This window comes from Macrobrachium rosenbergii, chromosome 29, assembly GCF_040412425.1.
Source record: "Macrobrachium rosenbergii isolate ZJJX-2024 chromosome 29, ASM4041242v1, whole genome shotgun sequence".
Taxonomy (NCBI): Eukaryota; Metazoa; Arthropoda; class Malacostraca; order Decapoda; family Palaemonidae; genus Macrobrachium; species Macrobrachium rosenbergii.
In genome coordinates, this window is record NC_089769.1 from 21848904 (window position 1) to 21873332 (window position 24429).

Consider the following 24429-nt stretch of genomic DNA (forward strand, 5'->3'; position numbering starts at 1 on the left):
AAAAAGATACACTTGTCTGTAGGACATGGCCTGTGATTTATCAGTCCTGTAGAGGCTATGTAACAAGACTTTCCTGACTCAGAATTGGTCATTCCTTTTTAACAGTTTTATCCTACCAGGAGACAGTCCTCCAGTGTTTGCTCACTGTCAGGCCAGCCTGTCTCTGGAGCATATGCTGGTGGACTGTCAGTGTTATCATTGCATGTGTTGCAGACACCATTTGAATGGCAAAGGCACAAATAAATTTTAGGTGATAACTGTGATGTGACATATTAAGCTTAATGGCATTTTTAAAGGATATACAGTATATAAATCAAATATTACACATTTAGCTACAGTATTAAGATTTTATTTGTATATTTATGTATTTGTTTTAATTTTAGCTGTATCCTTGCATGATTGTTAACAAGTTTGTGCAAGTGTATTTGTTGCAGTGTATTAATATGTAAATGTATTTATTGGAATGTGTTAATATGCATTGGTGTGTGTAGGTTTCATTGTGTACGTGTTTATATTTAATAGTAAATAGCAGCATTAACACTATTTCCAGCACCAAATGACCAAGTAGGTCCCAGCACTTGGCCTCAGGCCTAAGTTCTATATTCCAATCCAATCTTAATCCCGCCAACATTACCCCAAACCCTTCCCACACTTCTAGAACTCTGTACAGTGGCAAGTTGTGATGCTTAATTCACTCTTCTCACTGGTGTCTTTTTTTTCATCTCGGTCGACTGGTCTTTCTCCAAAAAGTTGAATGAAAGCAATATGTTGTTCTGAAAGCTTCAGGATCTTGTGGTCAACTAAATAAAAGTGATGGGTCTTGCTACAATTGGAATTGTTGCTATGTCAAATAAGAGCTTATGCTTTCATCTATCTTATGAACTCAAGAAGAAATGGAAGCCTGTACTGTGTCCAGTTTTCTTCCACAGGACACCTGATATACCAAAGAAAAATCGGTGGCAATGACTTGGTAAGATTTTCTGATAAATCTTTACTCCTGTGCGTACATACTACATCCAGATCCCAGAATGTCTGTCTGTCTGTCTGTCTGTCTGTCTGTCTGTCTGTCTGTCTGTCTGTCTGTCTGTCTGTCTGTCTGTCTGTCTGTCTGTCTGTCTGTCTGTCTGTCTGTCTGTCTGTCTGTCTGTCTGTCTGTCTGTCTGTCTGTCTGTCTGTCTGTCTGTCTGTCTGTCTGTGCCAGAGAAGCAAGAGAAAGGCACTCCATTACTGCTAGTAGTGCACATGCTGTTTCTCTGGTTAAGGGAGACAATGACTTGGCACACATAATTTTTAAGGATACAATTGCATTTAGAGTTCATTACAAAGATTGCCTGTATTTACTAATTTCAGATGATCATGTTGATGCTGCCAGATGGAAGACTCTGTCATCTGATAGGTCAGGTGGGAGTAATTTGTGCCCTCAGAACCCAGAAACTGTAGACGTAAACAGTTCATCAAGGCCACCAGGGGAGGAAGCAAATATGGAATCAAATGCCAATAAGCTTGGAAAGCGATGGAAAGATTCTTTCCTTGCGATCAAAAACAACAAATGTAATAAAGTTAACATTTTGACTAACCAGTCCACTGATTCTGAAAAAGCTCTTATGGTAGAAGTGAAAGAGGAATATGGGATGGATTCTGTGGGTAAAGCATCAGAATCCGTGGTAATCAAAAGCGAGTGTGAAGATAATTTTCAAGATGTCATAAATAAAATGGAAGGTATTAATTCTAAACATTTGTCACTCTGCAGCAGTGTTACTGAAAAGGAAACTTATAGTGGATCAATCCTCAATAAGTATGTCAGTTCATCTCAAAAAGGTAAGTTTTCTTATAGTAAGGCTGTTGGACAGACATACAAAAAAGGCTGTCAAGAAAAAAAACATATTAAAACTCTGAAACATGAATTGTCAGACCATAGAAATAATAAGAGTCCATCTATTGAATCCAACCAGTCTTTTGGCAGAAGTTCACGCATCAGGCAAAAGAATGCTTTAGCTTTTATGGAAGATTCCCTTCTAGGGTATCAATGTCCAACATGTTTTAAAATCTTCCAAACAGAATGGCAGATGCTAAAACATACAATGACTCATTTACTGTTCATCTGTAACATTTGTGAGAAGAATTTCTTTTCAGAACATGATTTAAAACTGCATTTACATGATCATCTTACTGGAGCCTATGAGGAAGAAAAATACTATTGTCAGTTTTCATGTAAAATCTGCCATAGCCTAAAGTGTGAATGTTATGACCCTCAGACTCGTGTGCACAAAGAAATACCCAAGGCCTTTGAACGACCACAGAAGGCTAAACGATCCAAGCCAACTTTCAGAACAAAACCCTACTGTGGTATGAATGACCATCTGAGGGTTACCTTTGGTAATTATCACAAATATATGCAAAAATCTAATAGAAGTATTTCAGAAATACAAAGCAAGTTGAAAGCAGATAAAGCTCCTTTGTCTAACATTCCCAAGAAACCAGCACACGGTGATATTAAAAAAATTGAAAGTAAGCAACCTGGTAGTGATGAGGAAAATATGGAAAAGTGTAAAGAGTTGAACAATGGCAAGACAGAACAGACACCAGCGTCATCAGTACAACCAAAGTTCTTTGTACGAAAAGATCTGTTAATAGAGGACTATAATAAAATTACAGAACCAGAACCTGCATGTTCCGATGTCACTTCCATGCATGCATGTAGCACATTGAGCTCAGTACCTGACCAGAAAAACGTAACAAAAGTTGAAGAAAAGCCAATTGAAGAGCCTCAGAAAAAAGGACGGGGAAGACCTGCAGGCCGTAAAAGTACAGTTAAAGATGTATGCATTGATGCCGACTTTTATTATATGTGTGAAATATGTGATTCAAGTTTTTTCTCAAAAGCAGAACTACAAGAACACATGTTTTTCCATAGACTAAAATCACGTAGTCGACGAGGAAGTAAGAGAAGTTTGGAAAAAGATGAAGACAGCAGTAAGAAAGCAAAATTAGATGAGTGTGCAGTGTCTAAGGAAGAATCTGAATCATTTAATTTTGAAGGTTTCAAAAGGTACAAGTGTCGAAAGTGTAAGGGTCATTTTGCTAATGTAGCTGATTTGAATAGACACAAGGCTCAAGTCCACAGTAATGACTTGTCTGTAGATTCTCTAGAAGTTTTGAAATGCAACTATTGTGAGAAAACTTACAGAAGGGAACGTGAACTTTGTAGACATCTAAAACATGCTTGTCCCAGTGCTCCTAAACATCTGAAGACTGCTTTATCTGTAGGAACAACGCTCCAAACACTACAAGATAGGGGAGATGGCCCACATTTTACTATGGTGAACAAGAGTATTGGAAGCTTGTTGAAGAGTGATGTGTCCCCCTCTCTTGCAAATGGACCGTATAAGTGCAGGTATTGCCATGTTGTCACAAAGCACGAGAAGGAAATGAAAGATCATATTTGGAAAGACTGCACCAGCACACCAAATATTATTAAGAAAAGGAGCCAGCAGGGCATTTCTCTAGAGGAACTTGGATTCCATTGTCGGGAAGATGAAATAGAGGACATGATTATGAGTGGAGTAACAGCTGCCATTGAAACAGATGTCGAGGAAGAAACCACAGTAACTGAAATAACTGACAAATTCTCAGCTGCTGAATCTGGTTTTTCACCACCATTGAACAAGTCCAAAGACCCTTTAGTTTGTGCATACTGTGGTATTTGGTATTACCGAAAGGTTTCTCTTGTTAAGCATATGAAGGAAAGGTGCATTGTTATTCCAGCAAAGGATAGGGAACTCCTTAATCAAGGGTTTGATTTATGTGATGCAGTTAATCATCATGGAAAGAGCTTATGTGAAATTTCAAACTCTTCTGGAGATACAAAGCTAGATTCATCAAGAGGTTTATACAAGAAAGTTCAAGGTTCTGATTATGAGGAAAAATGTACTAATTCTGACCTAGATACAGACTCAAGTAAAAATCAGAATGCCACAAATATTCCAGTAGTGTCAAATGAAGATCTGAAAAGTGTTAATACCATGCAGAAAGTAATTTTAGGCAATACTAATAATAGTGGTACTTGTTCGAATGATAGCGAAGCCACGTCAAGTAAGCTGGAACCAGTTCAGAATAAAAGGAACGTTAAACAGAAGGGGACAAGATGTAATCGTTGCCATGAAACATTTATATCTCCTGATGCTGTTTTAGCTCATAGTAGTGTACATCATGGACCCAAGAAAGGTTTATACAAGTGCAAACTTTGCCAGGAGCGTTTTCAGAAATACAAACAGCTCCGTGAGCATGTGTGGATGCATACCCAGGAGACCCCATATAAATGCCATTTGTGTGATGCAAGGTACAGGGTTAGTGATAACATTTTAGAGCACCTCATTTCAGTACATGGCTATCAGAAAGCCCATGAAAGGAATATTTTCAAGTGGTTGCCATGTCGTAATGGAAAGTACAGAACAATGGATACACCAAAGGATAATAGCAACAGATTTGAAAGTGAGGAAACTTTGGAAGGCTTAGATACCAATTTGGAGAATCTTGCGGAAGATATGGTCATAACTGATGACATGTGGAAAGGTAACAATGAGGATGGAATTTCAACATCTAAAGGAAATTCGACTAAAACGTCCAGTGTCCCAGGACAGGCAGAAGCTATGAACAGTAGTGAAGGGGGTAAACTGGATGCTGAAGACAAATGCAAAGATTCAAAGAAAAGTGATGACTTCGGTAATTCAGATATTTCAACTGAAGATGGTAATAAGAAAAGTGATTTGAAAAGTACATTTAAAGGTGATCCAAAACAGCTTGGTAATCAAACTAAACAAGAGAGCAGTCAAACTGCGGACACTAAAGAAATTGCGAAGAAGGCTGATACTGTGTCGCCAACAAAAGCTTCTCTTGACAAGGGAGACAAAAAGCAAGTTGGGACATCTGGTAAAGATGATGATGATGGAGAGCTTTTCTCTGGTTTGAGTAATTTGGACAGTATAATTGAAACTGTGAATCTCACTGATGATAGTTTAAGAATCTTAGAGTAAAAAGTACTCTGGAGTCCATGTGCTTTGGTTGCTGAGTGAGAGTGCTTTTCACAGTCATCTCAGGTATAAGTCATATACCATTTGGAAGGAACTTTGCTCTTCAAATGTGATATTGTTTTCTTTACATAAAAAAGTGTCATGTAGTTTGTAATTGTTTGAGTAATGGGTCAGTCATTTGTAGAACATTGCTTACAAAATAGAACTAGAACATTGTTCATCAAAGCAGCCAGTATGCAATTAACTTTTTGCCAGAATCTCCATAACTCCCAGTCTGAGAATAGTCAGACCCAGTACAGTTAGGTGTGTTCTTAATCACTAATGTTTTTTATTTATGCCATTCACTTGAAAGAATGTGACTGACGGCCATTTACGGGAAACAATTAGCAATATAGCTTTGAGAAGTTATTCTCAAAATTAATGGGTTCATAAGATGTAGGAAGTCCTCAACTAAAACAAATTCCCTTGAAGCTTCCACCACATGATTTTGGCTCTTGTAAAAACATTAAACAGATGAAAGATGGCTATGTATTTACCACCCAGAAAATTATTGCTGTTGTACATTTTTTGTTTTCTAGTGTTTATACGTACATATTCTAAAGCTGAAATTGTTAATACATAATGTACTCTGAAATTTAGTACGATATACTAAAGGAGTTATCGTTTAATTTCAAAGGGAATGTGACATCCTTCTATTCAGAAGAATGTTGAGGAGAATCCATTGATTTGCTAAGATAAAAAATTTTGTAATTTTCAAGCATAATGAAACTTGGATATTTGTTTTCAAAAATATTTGTATTGTGTATTTATGTTGCTGTAAAACCATGTTCTTGGCTTAAATTATTGGAGAATGTATATACAGTATACAGTACACTATTTTACCTTTTGTTTCCATGTATGTCATCCATTTACAGTCAAGTTAATTACTGTATTACATTAGTACTCTGTGTATTGTCTACTTTCTTTAAACTTCTAGACTTTCCTATGCATTCAGGAATAGATATAACCATCTCAATTAAATGTGATATTTAGAAATAAGATTAGCTTTACTTGTACAGCATTGTATATACATGTTGCTTTTTTTATAGGGAATTTAACACTTTGCCCAGTACAAATACAAAATTTGTTAAAAGTTACTTTCTTTTTCCTCCATGGAATTAAAGTTTTGTTCATGAAGAATGAGAGTGTAAAGATTTTGTAGAAGGTCATTTAGCACGTACTGCAGTTACTTCCAGAATTTAAAAAATATCTACCTTTATTCTATGTATGTGAGAGGAAATCCAGTTTGACATGGATTCTGTAATATTCAATTACAGTAATAGCAAGTCTCCGAAGTAAAAAGTTCAGATCCGTAACATAAAGCTCGAAAACATACTAACTGGAAATTAAAGCATTTTATTTTTTTCTTGTTGGACTAAAAAAATTACTAGTACATATACGCTGTCAAAAGGTGTAATGAAGTGAATCTTTAATGTCACTTTGTAGAGAAAGAAGTGAAAGCAAGAAAAGGAGGAAGGCATTAATGGTTGACAACAAAATAACTAGATGTCAGAAAGGTGAAATATAACTACAAACAGTAGTGTGTTGGGTAAACTAATATAACTTATGACATAAGGGTAGGCAATAATGAGGCAAGAGTTTCATCAAGCTTACAGATATACAAGCTGTAGGGGATTAATGTCATTAGTGCACCTCATGCAGTACACTGTGGGTATTCCATTAAGGTTCTTTGCAGCATCCCTTCAGCCCCTAGCTCCAACCCCTGTCATTCCTTTTATTGTACCTCCATTTATATTCTCTTCCATCTTGCTATCCACTCTTTCCATAAGTTGTTTTATAGTACAACTGCAAGGTTTTCTGCCTGTTTGCCTTTTAAAACTTTATATTCCCATTTCCCTTTCAGTGCTGAATGACCTCATAGGCCTCAGTGCTTGGCCTTTGGTCTAAATTCTATATTCCATCCTTAAGCTTGTAACAACCAACTACAAAGAACCAGAGAGGTACAGAGAAGGGAAGAGTAAGGATCAGTTCTTCTCTTGAGAGACACTTTGGATAACAAAGCATGAGCAGACTTATGGATGGGGGAATTGGCCACGAGCAGGCTTGTGACCTATCATGTCCATGCCACCACAGTCAAATTGATAGATCGAGCAGGTGATTGGGCATAAGCAGGCTCATGCCTAGGGGATTGGTTAAGAGCAAACTCACAACCTGATCTGTTCACTCCACCCACAGTCATCTACCCCTCACAGTGGGCCAGAACAGTTTTTATGGCCAAAATTATTTTTAGCTTTCATATCTCTTAAATGTATAATTGTTCCTACACAATATACTAACCATCAGTCTTTACACAAGGAATTTGCTTCAGCACAGCTGGAAAATCGGCCGCTTAACTTTTAAACAAGGTGGCTAGGTAGTTAACTATTGTCTACAAGGCAAGAGTCCCACCCACCTGGGTGGTAAGCATTCACTTTGCTTTCAGCCACCGCGCTGTGAGCACCTTCCTCTGACCTGCCAGAGCCGAAGCCCCAACAGGAGAGGAAAGCTGTAAAAGATTGTCAACCTGTGGTGACGATGACTGCACGAGTCTAAGAGATCAAATCCACTCGTGTTAAAATGGGCAGATGGTTTGTAAATCGTGCCGGAACAAATCACAATTTTGAAAGTAAATCGTATTTTTCCTAACTACACAAACCTGAGGTCCTTTACATTACATATGCCCGCCTCATGCCACCCCTCAATCTGAACCAAATGGCAAAATGGAATGTTTACATCCAGGCAGGCAGGTATTCCTGCCTACCTGGCAGTAGTTACTGCCTAACCACCTTGTTCAAGAGTTTAACGGCTGTGTCCAGCTTCACTGTAAGTGATTCCTAATGTAATGGACCTCGGGTTTGTATAGTTAGGAAAATTACAATTTACTTTCAAAAATTGTGATACTGCATATGTGTTAAATACATCAGGTATTCTCGAGCCGTGGGAACATCCCTGCCTCACCACAAGACTTCATGAGTGCATTTGCCGGAAATGTCCAGGTTCCGGAAAATGAGTTAATACAAGCAGTCCCCGGTTATCGGTGATCCGGTTTGTTGGCGCTTGTCTAGTGACGAAAATCCGTAATTTTTGGTGCCGAAAATTGCCAATTTCCACTTATCGGCACCGGTACATACCTAACAGAGGCACCGTTATCTGGTTATTGGCACCGATACCCAGTTATCAGTGCTGACAAGCGCTGATTTTCAGCTATCGGCGTATTCGCATATCTTCACACCATCAGAATGGAACCCCTGCCGATAACCGGGGACTGCATGTATGTGTTTCTTTTGGGCGGAGTCCCAGGGTGTGAAGGGATTAGTTATCACGCAAATGATCATTCGAAGACCAACACTGAATATTATTAGAAGTCTTCAACACTGAATATTATTAGAAGTCTTCAGTGAAGACTTTGGTTCAAGACCTGTCGATTAAGAGTGCAAACATTGCTGTTTGGTGGTAGGAACCACTTTAGATTTCCCAAACTGTAGGTTCTTTTCACTCAACATATGTTTCACTTGTGTCAAGCATTTATTACATTGTGTGTACTTTATAAGCAACATGGGAGGAATTCCCACATCTTTATTTTTATGCATTTGTTTAACAAGGGTTTTATTTGATTTCTTCAGATGTTTCACTGAGAAAGAGGTTCAAGATGTACTCACTGGGAATGTACTGGACTCTTGACTTATTTTGACCTGTTGTGGGATAACGATGTAGAGAGAATTAGTTGAATATGATGGACATTAATATGCTTGATCATTTTATTTTATTTCATCTCTTGTTTCTTGTAATCCAGTTATGTTGGATTTTTGTCAAATAAATTAATTTGGGTACAGTTTGTTTCACTGTAGACCTGAGAGAGAGAGAGGATGAGTGTGTGTATGTGCAGATGTGCGTTACCAGTAGCCTTTTTGATGCGGTCACTGTCAGGATACCAATAGATGGGACTTCTCGACTTTGTAGAAAAAGTTAAGCAATGAAATTTCTCTCGACTGTGTAACAGATACATTTGGTCAGCAGCGGGAACTACACGTTGGGGGTTATAGTGTATGGGTACTCTCTGAAGAGACTTATCTTATAAGGAAATTGAGACGGTTAGGAATTAGGGTATGCCTTTGGTTGGTATACGTGCCTCTTGGCTGACTGAAGGAGTTTTTGCAGTCAAGACGAGCGTGCACTGTTTATCAACTCAGCGTGTTGTGAACTTGTGTCATGAGTGTGAGTGGGTGCAATGGAAAGATCGAACAGTGTTATCTTTCAGGTTAGCTACGTGTTTTGGCTGCCATAGTGGGAAGGGGTTACGTGAGTGTTACAGTACTGTGGTTTTTTTCTTGTTAGTTACTTGTATTGAGGGCTAATTAAGGGAGAGTTCTGTTGCTTTGTGATTGGGTCAGCAAGACGGTAGGTGAGTGAAGCTTTAATGAGGAGACAGTGACAATTTGGTGACATCATTGAGAGCGCTTATTCATTTTAGTCCGGGGCTGTTACCCCGTTCTCTCGGCAAGCCTGTTTTGTTTGTGAGGGTGGACTGAAGTATTTCAAGTGTTCTGGAAGATTTCTGTTTATCATTGGCATTCAGCGTTTAGAATTTTTTTTCTTAATTGTTCGCATCTGCGGTTAGGGTTACTTCATTGTTCGCATTTGCCATTTAGAATTTTATTTAATGGTTTGCATTTGCATTATTGTTGGGGTCTGCTGAATTTTTAACTTTTTTCTCCTTTCTATTTCTACCTTTGGGGAATTATACGAAGTTGAAAGCACGTCAAAAACTTGGATCTTGGAGGATTATCCATTCAGATACGATGGCAGAGGCTCATGAAGATAAGGATAAGGTGACAATGTTGCACAAATTTACTTCTGTAAATGCTGGAGTTCAGCCTTTTCCTGGGCTGGTTGATGGCCTTCTTCCAGTTCCTCTTGAAATAAACTGGCCAGGAATAGGAGACCTTCAGCATCGCCGTGCCCAATGCACCTCGTGATAAACACGTCCCTTCACTGCCTCCTGAAGCAATGAAGCTCATGCCCCCTGCAGAATACCCCTTCCAGCAGGTCGTTGCAGATAGAAGGCAATGCATACATGATATAATATGTTAGACAGACTTAACTAGTTGTATAGAAGTAGCCCACTTCCTCGACGGTGCCACGTCTAACAAAATAAGCAATCACCTTCGAATCTATTCTTCACGTTGGTGAGCCCAGAACAAATACTGACGGACAGAGGTACAAACTTAGCCAAAGAAGAGATGGAGGCCTTCTTCAGGAGATGGGGAGCCAAGGTCCACCTGTTGTCAGCCCAGTACCCCGAGTCCAATGGCAGGGCAGAAGCAGATGTCAAATTGGTAAAGAGGCTTCTCCAAGGAAACACGTCAAAAAGTGGCACCCTCGAGTCAGACAAGACGGCCCTGGCGACACTCCAGTATCTCAACATGACCCTGAGGAAGATCAACAAGCCACCATCTCAGCTGGCAATGGGTCACCAACTGCGTGACGGGGTACCTACAGCTAAAAGACACCTGTTAGTAAACAGATACTGGGGACAAACGATATGTCAAAGGGAACTGCAAGTGGCAAAATTGCAGGAGACCATGTGTAACCTTGACACTACCAGGAGACTGCTACCCATCAAACCAGGTACCCATGTATGCATACAGAACCAAGCTACTAAAGAGTGGGACAGTACACAGTTAAGCTCAACGAGAGCGGTAAGCTCTCAAAAAGGAACAGACGTAACTTGAGAGTCATCGCTCTGCCCCCTAGCACACCCACGTCCCAGCCAGGCACCTCCACGAGTCCTACAACCTTTGAGCCAGTCACACACTCCCGTCAGGAGCCCAGTGTCGTTAATAGGCCTAGAAGGGCTGCCGGTAAACCCAAGTGGCTCAAAGATTTCCTGTGATGCTAGTATTAATTATTTCTTACATGCATTATGTACAATTATTTCAAGAGTGAATCTTAAATTTTATATGTTTACAGTGAACCCCCCATATTCGTGGGGGATGCATACCGCAACCCGCCCTGCGAATAGCTAAAATCCACGAATATATAAAATCCTGCTAAAAACATTTAGGACTGTCTATTTTGATAGTTTAGACACAAAAAACCCCTCTGAAAATGCTTATACCTAAGTATTTTAGTAGTTTTACCACACAAAAAGTGCATTTAGTTGTGGAAATGATATGAAAATACAGTAATTAGTGAATATTTCTCAGTGAAAAATACTGTGAATGGGCGAATTTTCCACATGTATACACGTTCCACAGAGAAATCCGCAAATAGTGAGACTGCGAATACGCTGTTTACTGTACTTGTATTTACTTACTTTATTGCCACTGAACATTGTACTGTATTGCAGTGTATGTAACTGTATGCTATGATGTTGAAAAGTTAGTTAATTTTATTTTTTTTCTTTATAGTATAACATTTACCCCTCTTTAATTTTCACCACATATAATCTTGTGGGGGGACGTACATGTTTTGATAATCTGCTGCCAACTGATAAGGAGCGGCAACCTGCAACGCCACTGCGAGTTGGTCAGCTCTCTGCTCTCTTACAATAAGCGTCACTATAGAACATCATCTCATTGCAAACCCAACAAGTTTCCTTGGCATTGCTCAATAAATCTAAGTTTATCAGTGCCGTAGTTTTTATTAGGTTGGTTGTATAAATTATAAATTACATAATTATTGTTTTTTATTTGTATTTTAATATTTTATCTTTGCAAATCAGTAAAGTTTACAGGTAATTTGTCATAACATACAGTAAACCCCCCGGATTCGTGTTCTCAAGATTCGCGGATTTCTCTGTGTAACGTATCTACCCATTATTCATGGAAAATTCGCCCATTCCCGGTATTTTTCACTGAGAAATATTCACTAATTACTGTATTTTCATATCATTTTCATGAGTAAATGCACTTTTTGTGATAAAGCTATTAAAATACTCAGGTATAAGCATTTTTAGAGTTTTTTTTGTGTTTAAACTATCAAAATAGGCAGTTCTAAGTGTTTTTAGAGGGGTTTTAAGTATTCATGGATTTTAGCTATTCACGGGGGCGTGGTACGCATCCCCCGTGAATACGGGGGTTTACTGTACTTTATGTACATGTATGGCTGTACCTAAATTTCCTTCTTCTCTAGATGTAGATGCTAAGGTATATTTACCTATTGTTGATATTCTCTTGCTGACATGTAAACATAACATGGGTTCATATTCCCTTAGTAATCATTGTATTTCTCCCAAATGTAATGTGGTCTGCAGACCATTTACGTTCCATTGTATAATTATAGAAAATGTTACGTAAGTTTGTTCAAGTGTTAGTTTCTTTTTGTGGATTATCAATTTGCATTTTTTCTAAAAATTTTTTTTACATTTATTTTTCTTTATAACATATAAGGTGTCCAATGCACATACAGCCCGTTTCATGAGTGTGTAAACTAGAAGTTTCTTTTATTTCTGTATTCTATAAAACTTCATATAGTGTTTGTGAAACTGTCTTTTGTTATGCCTCTGTTTTTGTTGCACAGTTCAATGAATCATTCATTACATCCACGTGTTTTCATGTGTCGTTCTTTTTTCGTTTACTCTTGCTGCACCAACTATTGGTGATGGAGTAAACTTCTCTCCCTTCACATAATCATTTTTGTCAGTGGTTTGCTCCTCTACTATTTCCTTGATGTTTTGGGTATCTTCTTCCATTGGTTTTATTATTATTTTAGGCGACAAAGGTATATTCTTATAATTTTTTGGTTTATGTTCTTTCTTCGGATCGTTTGTCTTTAGTTTAACTGATGTTTCTCTAATAATAGTTGGTTTTTTGGTCTTGGGTGGAGTTCTTCCTAAAGGCCTCTTTTTATCTTTAGCTTCTAGTTGATTATGACTTCCTTCGAATATTTCTGTGGTACAGTACATGTATTATCTTGTGCTTCCATGTCTCTTAATATCTCAAATGAATTTTTGAATTTAGAATTCAATCAATTTCAAATGAATTTGAACAAATTTTTGTATACGTTTCTTGGTTCTTTGCTTTATTAATTTCTTCTTGCAAAGTAGTTATTTTTCCTTTAGAATTTTCTGTCAGGGTTTTGTTACTCTTATCTATTTCCAATTTTGTTTCATTCTTTGATATTACAGTAGAAAAGGTGTTTCCTAGCAGGATCATGCATTCCTCTAACTTTCAATTCTAATTTGGCCCCTTTCATGGGCATTCCTGTTCTCTCCTGCAGTAATTTTAATTCTGTATTGTATATATAATACATACATTTCATAGACCTTTCATGATGATTTTGCCCACAATTCACGCATTTTGGTTCACCGCACATCCACTGTGTGGTGTTTATCAGATCCACAATAAGCACATACACATGTACCCCGGCAATTTTTCCTTGTACATCCGTACTTACTACAATTTTGGCACTGTATTTGTTTTGGAACATACGGTCTCAGTTCTCTGTTTTGGCCCATAACTTTGAATTTTAAGGTAATTCTTGGCCTTCAAATTTTACTTTTGCTCTTCTTAGTGTTTTTCCATTACTTGGCATACTAGTTGTATTGTATATTGTATAAAGGTAACTTGGGGTTTCAATGAAAACCAGGGTACCAAGAGTGACACTGTTCTCCTTGGAGGTCTGAGCACTGAGAGCTCCTGAGTCACACACAGGTTGATCTTTGGTTGCTCCCTCTACCTGTGTCCAATGAAACAAGGGCAGAGGTATGCTATTACCAGTTCATGGAGGTAACTCCACAATACTGGTAAAGGCAACTTGGGGTCTCTATGAAATCCGAGTACCCGGAGTGACATGGTTCTCCTTGGAGGTCCGAACACTCAGAGCTTCCAAGTCACATACAGGATGATCTTTGGTCGCTCCTTTTAACCGAGTGTCCGAAGAAACAAGCAGGGTATGCCCTAGTCCGGGAGATGAACTCCTGGAACTAGCATCGGTGACATGGGTTACCTCTTCAACGTGTCATATCTGAGGAGACCCATGCGCCTGGTGCTCGTGTGTCGAGACCTGCAGCATGGTTCCTGAGTCCAAAGGTGTGGGAGAGCACCTAGAAGAGGTAGCACACAAGTAGATGAAGGCTAAGACGATGATGATAATTTGGTTCCCTTCAAATTCTACAACAAGTCTATCGCTGTCCCGGGTGGGAATGGGAAGGTGGAATACACAGACTCTCTCTCTCTCTCTCTCTCTCTCTCTCTCTCTCTCACACACACTCTCTCTCTCTCTCTCTCTGAGTTGAGCCACGGTTTCCATAGGAACCCGAGCAACAGCTGCTTGCATGCCTGTAGACAAATCAGAATGAGCAATCGGCAGCATACATAGCATGGTAGAGAGAGAACCCTTAATTCCCAAGTCCCTTAAGCTGTACATCAGACCTTCCGGAATAAAACTACGAATGGAAAAGACAAAGTAGTGTCATAGAGTTGTAAGTGGTCAGAAACTAGTTTAAGCTCGTTGCCTTAGCAACATAAAAACCAGCTTGACCACTCTCAAGGTTAATAAAGTTGTAAAGCTGTGTATGTCAGAATGAACAATTATATCAGAATACTGAATACATAACACACAAGGGTAATATAAGGGGCTGGATTTGCATTATATCACAAAAGAACGTTATTCTCCAGATATAAACAAAAAGAGCAACACATTAATATATAAACGAATCAGTCGAACAGCAGGCACAGAAGAAAGTGACACATCTCTCTCTGTGTCCATGGCCAAAAGCAAAATGAATGAATACCTACTGGGTGGCCGGGACTCCCACTCGTAGTTGCGAAACCACCTTGTTTGAAGTTGAACGGTCAGTCTTCAGCTGCACTGAAGCATATTCCTATGTAAAGACTGATGATTTGTAAATTGTGTAGGAACAAAAAGCAAGTAAGAGGTAAAGAAGTCTAGGTAATTTAACCCCAACCCAATGGCAAGGTGCTGTGTGTCAGTGCAGGGATGTGGTGGTTTTCAAAAGTGGAAAATTTCTGTGTATAGGATACAAAATCTTGAAAACTTAGATGGTATGAACATATGTTGAGACCAAAGCAGCTCATCAGAAATGAGACCTGGAGTAGTCAGACAATGACTAAAATAGGTGAGTCCAGAAAATCAGAGAAAAGGCAAAGATGAAGAAATGGACTAGGAGATTCAAGCAGCAAAAAATTAATAAATAAATAGTGTGGGGAGAATGCATTTTACTTATATCCTCAGAAAGTTGAAACTTGAAAAAATCAGCAGTATGGAGGTTCTACAGAAGAAATAATAAAGGCCTGTACAACATGACTTTGACAATAAAGGAAAGCTCAATTGAAACCTGTTTAAATGGGATTAATTGTCAGCTGTTCTCTGATTGCTATGCTAACCTTTACAACCACATACACATACAGTACTTCACCAGTTATTCAACTAAATATTTCAAATCAATTTTATTCAAATATGACAGTACACATAAGAAAGTTACATCATTTGTGAGTGAAAATCACTCTTACGTAAGCAAACAAAAAAGCTATTTTAAAAACAGTACAAACTTAAGACCTACAGTTCCACATAAGAAGACTACTAAATGCAAGTGGATGACAATAACATGTCACTATTATAGGTAAAAATACATAAAAATTAAGGTACATGACAAATCTTCACTGATGCTTAAGGACAGTAGATCTAGTAAAAGCCAGGGAGAGCATCTTTACTTAATGAAAGTACATGCTATTCAGTTCTCAGTAACAAATTCCAGTGGCATCCTTTAGAAACATATCATCGCTTCCAGTAACTATACAGTAGTACTTGCACATTTAAAACATTTTGTATAAATGGTAACCAGCGCTTGACCATATATGCCAAAAAATTATTATAAAGAAGTGATGCTAATAAGTAAATTTTCCAGTATTAACTTGAACATGAAAATGAAACACTGTATAATCATGACGTTTTTAATTGTGATATTTGGTAACTGCCACTGAAAAAAAAAAAAAAATGTGATCATATTTAGCATATTTACAAAGTTACTTCAATATTATAAGGCCCTAGCATAATTCTTAACTGTTGTCTTTCACTCCACACATTTTCAGTACCTAATATGTAAGTCTTGTCATCTGCCAAGAAATTCAAATGTTACATCTTAACAGAACTAGATGTTTTTAGTGTAATGTACTGCCTGTCAGTTCTTTCTAACCATTTTCATCAGAAGAAATAATTGCACTGCAAATTGTAACTCTGACAATTGTACTGGCTATACATCAGTGAAGGTGAACTATTACGCAGAACACTTGTACCACTGTCATGGTTACTGTACAAGACAGTAAGTACCTGTACAATTAGTATTAGTAATACAGTACTCTACCTGTTTTGACACTTATAAGCCTAAGTTTCCATAAGAAATAAAGGTAAGTAAAACTTCTATTTTCAAGACATTGTTATTTACAAAAGATAAATGATTTTCTCTTAGTTACAGAACTGTACAAATCCTTGAATTAATTTGTCTGAGAATGATGTCTGCCACCTACAGAAGGCAAACAGCAAAATAAATCATGACCATACACTTCCACAATATACATAAGATATAAATGGATATAATGCAGAAGACAAAGTATGAATTATGGCTACTATTCTGCTGATGGAGGGGCTTTTGGCTTGACCTGTAAAGAAAAATACTTAATACACCTCTGCAATCTGAATAAGCTATAAAACTAAGTACATTTATTTTTCATTAAATGGTACTGTAAATTTCTTTGACAAAGTCTATGACAAACCCTTAAAAACAAGTATACTCACTATGATCTTTTCTGCTTTTACTAGGAATGGTTCATTAAATTCATGCTGACAATTAGCATAACCCATACCAGTCCCAGCACCCATACCAAATATCAAAGGCCATGGTCTCCCTGAAAAATAATAAAAAAACAACTTAACTTTATGACAGATTAAGCCATGCAAAGTCAATCTTGCTAAAAGTTTTAAAAATTATCATCATAGGCCATGGTCTCCCTGAAAAATAATAATAAAAAACAACTCGACTTTATGACAGACTAAGCCATGTGAAGTCAATCTTACTAAAAGTTTAAAAAATTATCATGCAATATAACCCATGCATTTGCAGTTCACAATAAGCAAGTATAAATAAGTTCTATCACAGTGAACAATAAACATCTGACTGAAATGGTACTCCTAAAGGAATGAACTTGCAATTTTAGCCAAATCCCTAATTTTTTAAAATGGAACTTTGGTCCTCCTCTCCCAAAAAGATTGAGCAAGTGACCCATCATGAGCAGGAACATGTACCTAAGGTAGGTTATGAACAAGCTCATGAACCAATCCACCCATGGTCAGGTGTGCTCTCCCAAATGGCTGCAGTGATTATCATCACTCAACAGGAGAGCAATAACCCATGTGAAGACTTCCTATCATTCTGGGTTTTCTTCTAGTCCTTTCATTAGTTTAGAGACAAAAAAAGACAAGGAGACAGTGACAAGTATGAGGAAAAAAGAAAAGCAACCCCATACTTCTTCAACTCTCATGAACATGGGCATTTCCAACTTCTCCTAAGCCCACCAGAGATGGAGTCGAGACTAGCATCCCTAAACAGATAAGAGTTGCAGGGGGAACAGCTAATGCAGCAACATAAGGAACAACTGGAACAGCAAGCACATCAACAAAAGTATTAACTTTAGATTAAGCCAGCCTTGTGCTGACACAGGCTCTTACTCTAGGGCAGCCCATAAAACAACAGTGACTGAGCCAAGTGTCGACCACTTTACTATGCAAAAGTCCTCCAAGGAGGTAACAAGGAACTGACCCATTAACTCAAGATAAGACCACAGCACCTTCAGCATCTGTGCCTCATCAGAATGCCTTGAAGTTGTCAGAAACAGGAACAAAAGAAGGGTTAATGGAAGTAACATGAACAGCAAAAACACCTACCATCCCATCTCATATGATCTCCCTGGACCAAGAAAGAAAACAGAGACACACCATCCTAAGGTGGAAACAATGGTCATTCTATGGGATCTCGCTGAAGGCCAGCCAAAGAGAACAGATGTGTGTTGTCCTCAGAAGACGGTAGTTAACTGCCTAACCACCTTGTTTGAAAGTTTAATGGCTGTTTCCAGCTTCGCTGAAACTAATTCCTAATGTAAGGGACAGAGGGTTTGTATATTGTGTACGAACAATGCCTATTTTGATAGTTCAAAACACCAAAAAACCTTCTAAAAATGCTTATGCTTCATTTTAAAAATTTTATCACAAAAAGTGCATTTAGTCATGAAAATTATGTGAAAATAAAGTAATTTGTGAATATTTCTTTATGAAAAATACCGCGAATAGGCGAAATTTCCAAGAATAATGTGTATGTATGTTCCACAAAGAAATCCGCAAATAGGTGAAGCCGCGAATCTGGAACCACAAATAGGTGGGGGTCCATTGTACCCTGAATTGGAATACCGCTTCCCCGAGGATAAAGTGTAGGTACTTGCGAGAGGACGGATGGATGGGCATTTGAAAATATGCATCCTTCAAGTCCACCATAAGCATGAAGTCATTCTATAGAAGCAAGCAGCGAGCATGGCATTTCCACTGTGAACCAAGTCTGGCAAACAAAATGGTTCAAGGGAGAGAGGACTATGACCGGTCTCCAACCCCCCAAAGGCTTTCTCTACCAGAAAAATGCGGCTGTAAAAGCCTGGGGACCGATCAGACATGACTTCCACAGCGCCTTTCTTCAGCATTGCTTGCATCTCTTCCTGGAGTGCCAGATCCTTTGGCAAGCTGGGAATGTAGGTTAGGAGATGGACCAGTTGTTGGTGAGAGGTGGCTGAGACTCAAAGGGAAATAGACAGCCCTCCTGAAGGACATCTAATACCTGGGACTCGGCTCCATGTTGCCCAGTGGCTCAACAGGCACCCCCCAACCAATGGCAGCAGCTGGAGGGGAACACTGCCCCAGCGTCCTCCCTTCTTCTTACCTTTGAACCCTTTTCCCGACTGGAAAGAGGGTTGAAAGGAGCATAGTTGCATGCCCTTCTTGGCAGAGGTGGAAGAAGGCTGGGTCTTCTTAGGGGCTGAGGAAGTGCTAGCTTGACCCGAGGGTTGAGCTGCAGTGGCACAGAAAGACCCGGAGGTCTTTGCCACTGCCTGGGGGACAAGGCGGTCTTTGTCTTCAGCAAGCCTCTTGTTTACTGCACCATCTACCAACTCTCTGGGGAGGAGAGAGGCAGAAGCCAGCAACAATCCATTCCTGAGAGTCAGAGTTGACTCGGGTCCTACAGAACTGGAGATCCAACTCAGGACAGTGTCCCTCCTCATCAGCACCAGGTTTGCCCACAGGTTTGCCATCTGGTTGGCTAGGTAGGAAATAGCCCTACCTCCAGACTGGCACAGTTTCCCAAAGACAGAGTCATCTCCAGGGGTGATCGAAGCTGAGGAGGCAGCAACCTTGGATACCGTGAACAACCACAGATCCAGCCAGGAGACTGCCTGGAGAGCTGCCATAATGGTGGCTTCCAGGTTCGCTGCTCCTTGCTGCAAGAGGGAGACCCCTTCCGCAGTAAGCTGCTGCAGCGAAAGACCAGGGCATAAACAAACCAGGTCCATGTCGACCTCTTTAGTCGGCAATGACCCCTCCGTAGGCATATAGAAATGCTTCTGTCGAGGCAGAGGAGGGAGAAGAAGCTTCTCTGAACGGTTCGATTTAAGTGAATTATCCTGCCCAGAGACTAGGTTATACACTTGATCGAGCACCCCTTCAGAAAGTGCAGACCATGGCAGCGCCATCGAAGTTTTTGGTTCCTTTTCTGAACCCCAAAAAGATTCAAGGCGTGAAGGACGATCCACAGAAGCAGCCATGGTTCCTGTATCTCGGGGGTGTCTGCGTCCTGGGGAAGAGGACCCTAGAGTCCTTCCAGGGTGCATTCCTCCCGATCAACTCTCTCCATAGGAGGGAGAAGGTCAGCAGAACCCTGGGATCCTCCCTTGACCACCTGGACGTACAACTGAGTCGGTTCAAGAAACGAACCCAGAGCATAGGCTTTGTGGTAGAACCCCAATAAGAAGAAGCATTCTCGTCGGAGTCCCTCCTGTCTGACTCATGCCTCCCAATGAAACCCCAGGAGGTTGAGGGAGATCAAGCGCTCCTACCTGTCCTACTGGAAGAACCAGCAGGAGAAGAAGGCTGTGGACAGTCACCAACCTGTGGTGGCGACTGCGGCACAGGTCTAGGAGAGCGCCTACATCGTGGCGAGGTGCTGCCCTGAGGAGAGCATCAAGGTTCACGCGAACACACCCATGCACATTCCTCTGGCGAGCAAGGTCGATCACTCGAACATGAACAAGGGCTGGCTGGAGTCGAGTGCTTGGGTGCTGTTGGACGTGAACTTGCACAATCCTCCCGATGCGCTCCAGTCTTCTTCAAGGCTGCAACCTCCTGATGAGAGGAAGACTGTACAGGGGACCTCCTCATTGCGTCTCCAGGTGCTCAGACCCTCGAGTCCAAAGCACTGGGTTGGGAACCTGTCCAAGCACTCAAAGCAGTACTGGTAGGAAGTGTGAAAGCTGCGTGCTTCAGCACCTTCTGCACTGTGCCTAAACCAGACCAGGGAACAGACTCTCCAATGCTGGTTTGGGGTACTTGAGACTCCGTGGAGACTCAAGTACTCAGAGTGACTTGATCTTGTCGAGCACCTGACACCCGAATCTTGTACAGAACCATCAACAGGAGCGGTCTCCACCCAAGTGCCCGAAGAAACTTGGGAAGAGACAGGCACAGAACCGGACTTCTTAGAACTGGTTTCAAGTGCACGAACCTTGGGGGCTTGTGCACTCAAGGCTCCCGAGACGCAAGACCCTGGCAGGGTATGCGAAACAGTTCCCGGGTCCGAAGACCAGGGAGAGCCAGCGAGAGATCCCACTGCTTCCCCTGTGGAGGGAGGCAGCCCCTTAGAAGTCCCATGGCAGACCTCCTTGCGGGGAGGGGGGGGTGGAGAGGCAGCCTTCTTCTTCGGCCAGTTTCAACATCATCTTAAGGATGACGGTCAGGTCTCCCATCCAGGAGGGAGCAGCAGGAACCACAGGAGCAACTGGGACAACAGGAACAGCAGGAGCAACCGGAACTGCAATGGCAGTAGGCGGAAAGGACACGGCGTACTGGGGAGCAAGAGCATGCATGACAGTCTGGTCCACCACCGTCATGTTGTAGCAGTAGAGACAGCAGCATGTGTCACCACAGGAAACTCTGGAGCACGCGATGCCTTCAAGTGCGCCAAGATACCTTGAACTGATGGGGCACCCAATGAGATCCACACATCATGGAACTCGGCCACCTGACCTGAAGGAGGAGACAAAGTCGAGTATGTGGAGGGAGTCTCCTCTTGTTGCGAGAGAAACATTTCCCCCTCGGAGAAAGCAGAGGCCCCTGAGAAGAGATCATCTTGATTGCCCATCCCCCTCTGGACAACCTTCACCCAACGGAGCGAGTGAAGATGCAGAGGGAGAGATCGCTCCCGGAGGACAAACAGCAAGAGAGGAAGTTTGGCATGAGGGAGAAATGAGGAAGGGTTAGCAACCAAAGATGTAGTCGGCTACGTGTACCCCTCTGATGACATATTGGAAGCTTTCCTCCTGTACTGTTTCCTTCCTGTAAACTTTACTCACTGCACAGGCAACCAAGAATGACACTCAGCACAAGCACATTCCAGATTACAGTCATGCCCCCCCGCAACTGGTGCATCGGACACGAGGGTCAACATCAATGGGTGATCGGAAGTGGGTGCGACCCTTGCCATCAACACCAGGGTACATACTGGGTGACGGCCTTCCGTACAGGTCTAGATGATTCGTGGGTTTGCATATTATATAAATGTCAAACACAGGAGCAGGAGTTATTCACACAAAAGAAAACAAGAAAGATCTCACTGGGAAAAAAGCAAATAAAAAATTAGGGCATAGAGTCAGCAAGCACATCTGCGTTGTATGACGGCCAAAAGCAAATTGGAATGTTTACATCCGGGCAGGAGGACTCCCGCCTACCGGACGGTAGTTAACTACCTAACCTTGTTCGGAAGTTTAACGGCCATTCCAGCTTCGCTCAAAGTAATTCCTTATGTAAAGGACCAAGGGTTTGTATATTGTATAGGAACAACCAGCTTGACCACTCTCAAGGTTAATAAAGTTGTTGGGTTGCATTATGTCAGACAGAATAATTATATCAGAATACTGAATATGCAATACGTAAGGATAAAATAAGGGGTTGGATTTGCATTATATCATGAAAGAACGTTATTCTCCAAATATAAGCAAAAAGAGCAACACACTAATATACATCACAAACAAAGGAACCAATCGAACAGCAGTCACAGAAGGAAGAGCGACACGTGTCTCTCTCTCTCGCCACAGCTAAAAGCAAAGTGAATGCATACTGACTCAGTGGGCAGGACTCCCACCCGTAGTCAGTAGCTGGTCTCTAGCTGCACTGGAGCATATTCCTATGTGAGGACAGATGGTTTTTATAATTTTAGGAACAAAGGTGTTTTCCTAGACAGTCTGGGAGTTTACAACAGGAGAATAGAACGCCAAGATCTTCCTGTGTAACTGTGAGGTGAGCTGGTCGAGGGACCAATCCGTCCCGACTAACTGCCATGGCAGTTGAGCTGGTCTGCAAAACATTACTTCTAGCCAGACTGTCCACAGCTCACAGCTCAACAGCAAGGCAAGCCCACTTGTGCATCTGCATAAACAACTGTCACTCACTAACACTATGGAGTGGGCGCCACACGGTATCTGGATGCTGCAGTTATCTGCGCTGGAGGCATTCCCAAGATGCTCATACACAGATGAAGGTAATTCTGTCTTCACAGCTATTTAGTCACTGATGAGGGTTCCCAATGGTTGTGTCCCTCTGACATTTTTCAGTTGCATTCATCCTCATGGTTATTTAACCTCATTAAATCCAACTTAAATTGTCATTGACCACTTGAATCCAGTTACTTACATAGCTTTGGCAGTAAATGAGAATGCTCAAGACCAATATCGAGTTTTCATGAATCATACAATTTATTCATTTATTATGGTCATGACTTAAAAAAAATTAGCAATGCAACTCTTGCTTGAAATTTTAACAATTACTGTACTCTGAATCTTTACATGGCATTGTTTACAAATAAAACTATTTGTACTGTACACTGTGGATAAATTTGGTATCAATCCTTCCCTCTAAAACCTCACCAGAGTCATTCATTTGCCAAACTACAGTTTTCCTTATTAGAAATTATTTTTGTTGCAAAAAGTAGATGAACTCTGTGTAAAATACTTACTCTTGAAGACAATGGCAGAGAAAACAACCCCAAGTGTCAAGCCTCCACCTGAAAATTAGAAAAGGAAATTAACATATTTATGGCTACGATATTTCAGAAGGAACATGACCTAACCAGACCTACCTTAAACTAACCTTACCTAGGAAGCTGTGCGTGCCCTTACCTTGCCCCCAGGCCTTCCGATGCCCAGACTTGGCTAGCTGGGCTACAAAAACGAACCTTGACATAGCCTGGGCTACGGTGAAGATTATGTAATACGTACAATTTCCCATTTGAATATGAAAGACCTTGATTAGATCTTACTCCCAACTTACATTACGCAAAGTGAATCCTTTCTAAACTGGGCCACCTTCGATTTGACATGACCTTCATTCTGGTATATGCTCGATCAAGAGAACTGACAGCACACATCGCCGGGTGGCCCGGTCAGTATTATCACTCGGGGTTTCTCTCACAACGTCAGTGCATATCACATGACACAGTCTTCTTCAAGAATAAAAAAAAATAAAAAATTCTCACCGATCTTGATGAGGGTGTCAGCTACACATCGGTCCCACTTTTGGCCTAATATATCCTCTGCCTTGGGAACTGCCATAGCTGATTTCTTTGGCGCTGACACAAAGCCAGCGAACAGCTTCGAGGGACAGACAGTTTATTTCTTCTTCTTCTTCTTTAGAAAAGGAAAAAGGTTCCTGGTTCCTAAGCGCTCACTCACAAACACAGTTGCGGGCACAATGCACTCCTCTTGTTAGGTGCAGAGCTTTTGAACTTTATAAGACAGTTTTACCGGCTTGTCCCTTTCGCGTTGTTAATCCCTTTGTCCAAATGACATTGACTACTCTTGTTATTTATTGTTACTCTCTTTTCTAAGTTTTCTTTTTAATCGTCTTCAGCTTTACTTCCTTTAGGACTTCATTTAATTGTGTATTTGTTTTATTCATTGGTCATTACCCTTTTCTGCAATAAGTACCTAAAATAATTCTTTGCAAGTATACTCTTTAATGTTGTACTTTTTTATTATCACTTATCATAATCACTTCTTGTTATAATTTCCCCTCAAAATTAAGGTGATAGTAC

The 24429-nt window shown here is 40.5% G+C and overlaps 2 protein-coding genes across 6 annotated transcripts in view; one reads left to right on the forward strand and one right to left on the reverse strand.

Moving 5' to 3' along the window:
• The window catches only part of LOC136854667 (uncharacterized), a 254920-nt gene extending 248758 nt beyond the window's left edge, over window positions 1-6162 (forward strand). For all 5 annotated transcript variants that reach the window (XM_067131257.1, XM_067131260.1, XM_067131259.1 and 2 more), the window contains one exon: window positions 1351-6162. In XM_067131257.1, coding sequence (XP_066987358.1) covers window positions 1351-5033 — 3683 coding nt within the window. In that variant the 3' untranslated portion in view covers window positions 5034-6162. The remainder of the gene's footprint in view (window positions 1-1350) is intronic.
• Window positions 6163-15466: 9304 nt separating this feature from the next.
• LOC136854670 (MICOS complex subunit Mic10-like) lies at window positions 15467-24041 on the reverse strand. The gene is made up of 4 exons (XM_067131264.1): window positions 23872-24041; window positions 23353-23400; window positions 16827-16936; window positions 15467-16690 (listed from the first exon to the last, which is right to left on the reverse strand). The coding sequence occupies exons 1-4, from the start codon at window positions 23945-23947 to the stop codon at window positions 16658-16660; spliced, it is 267 nt and encodes an 88-aa protein (XP_066987365.1). The 5' UTR covers window positions 23948-24041; the 3' UTR covers window positions 15467-16657.
• Between the last annotated feature and the right edge of the window lie 388 nt (window positions 24042-24429).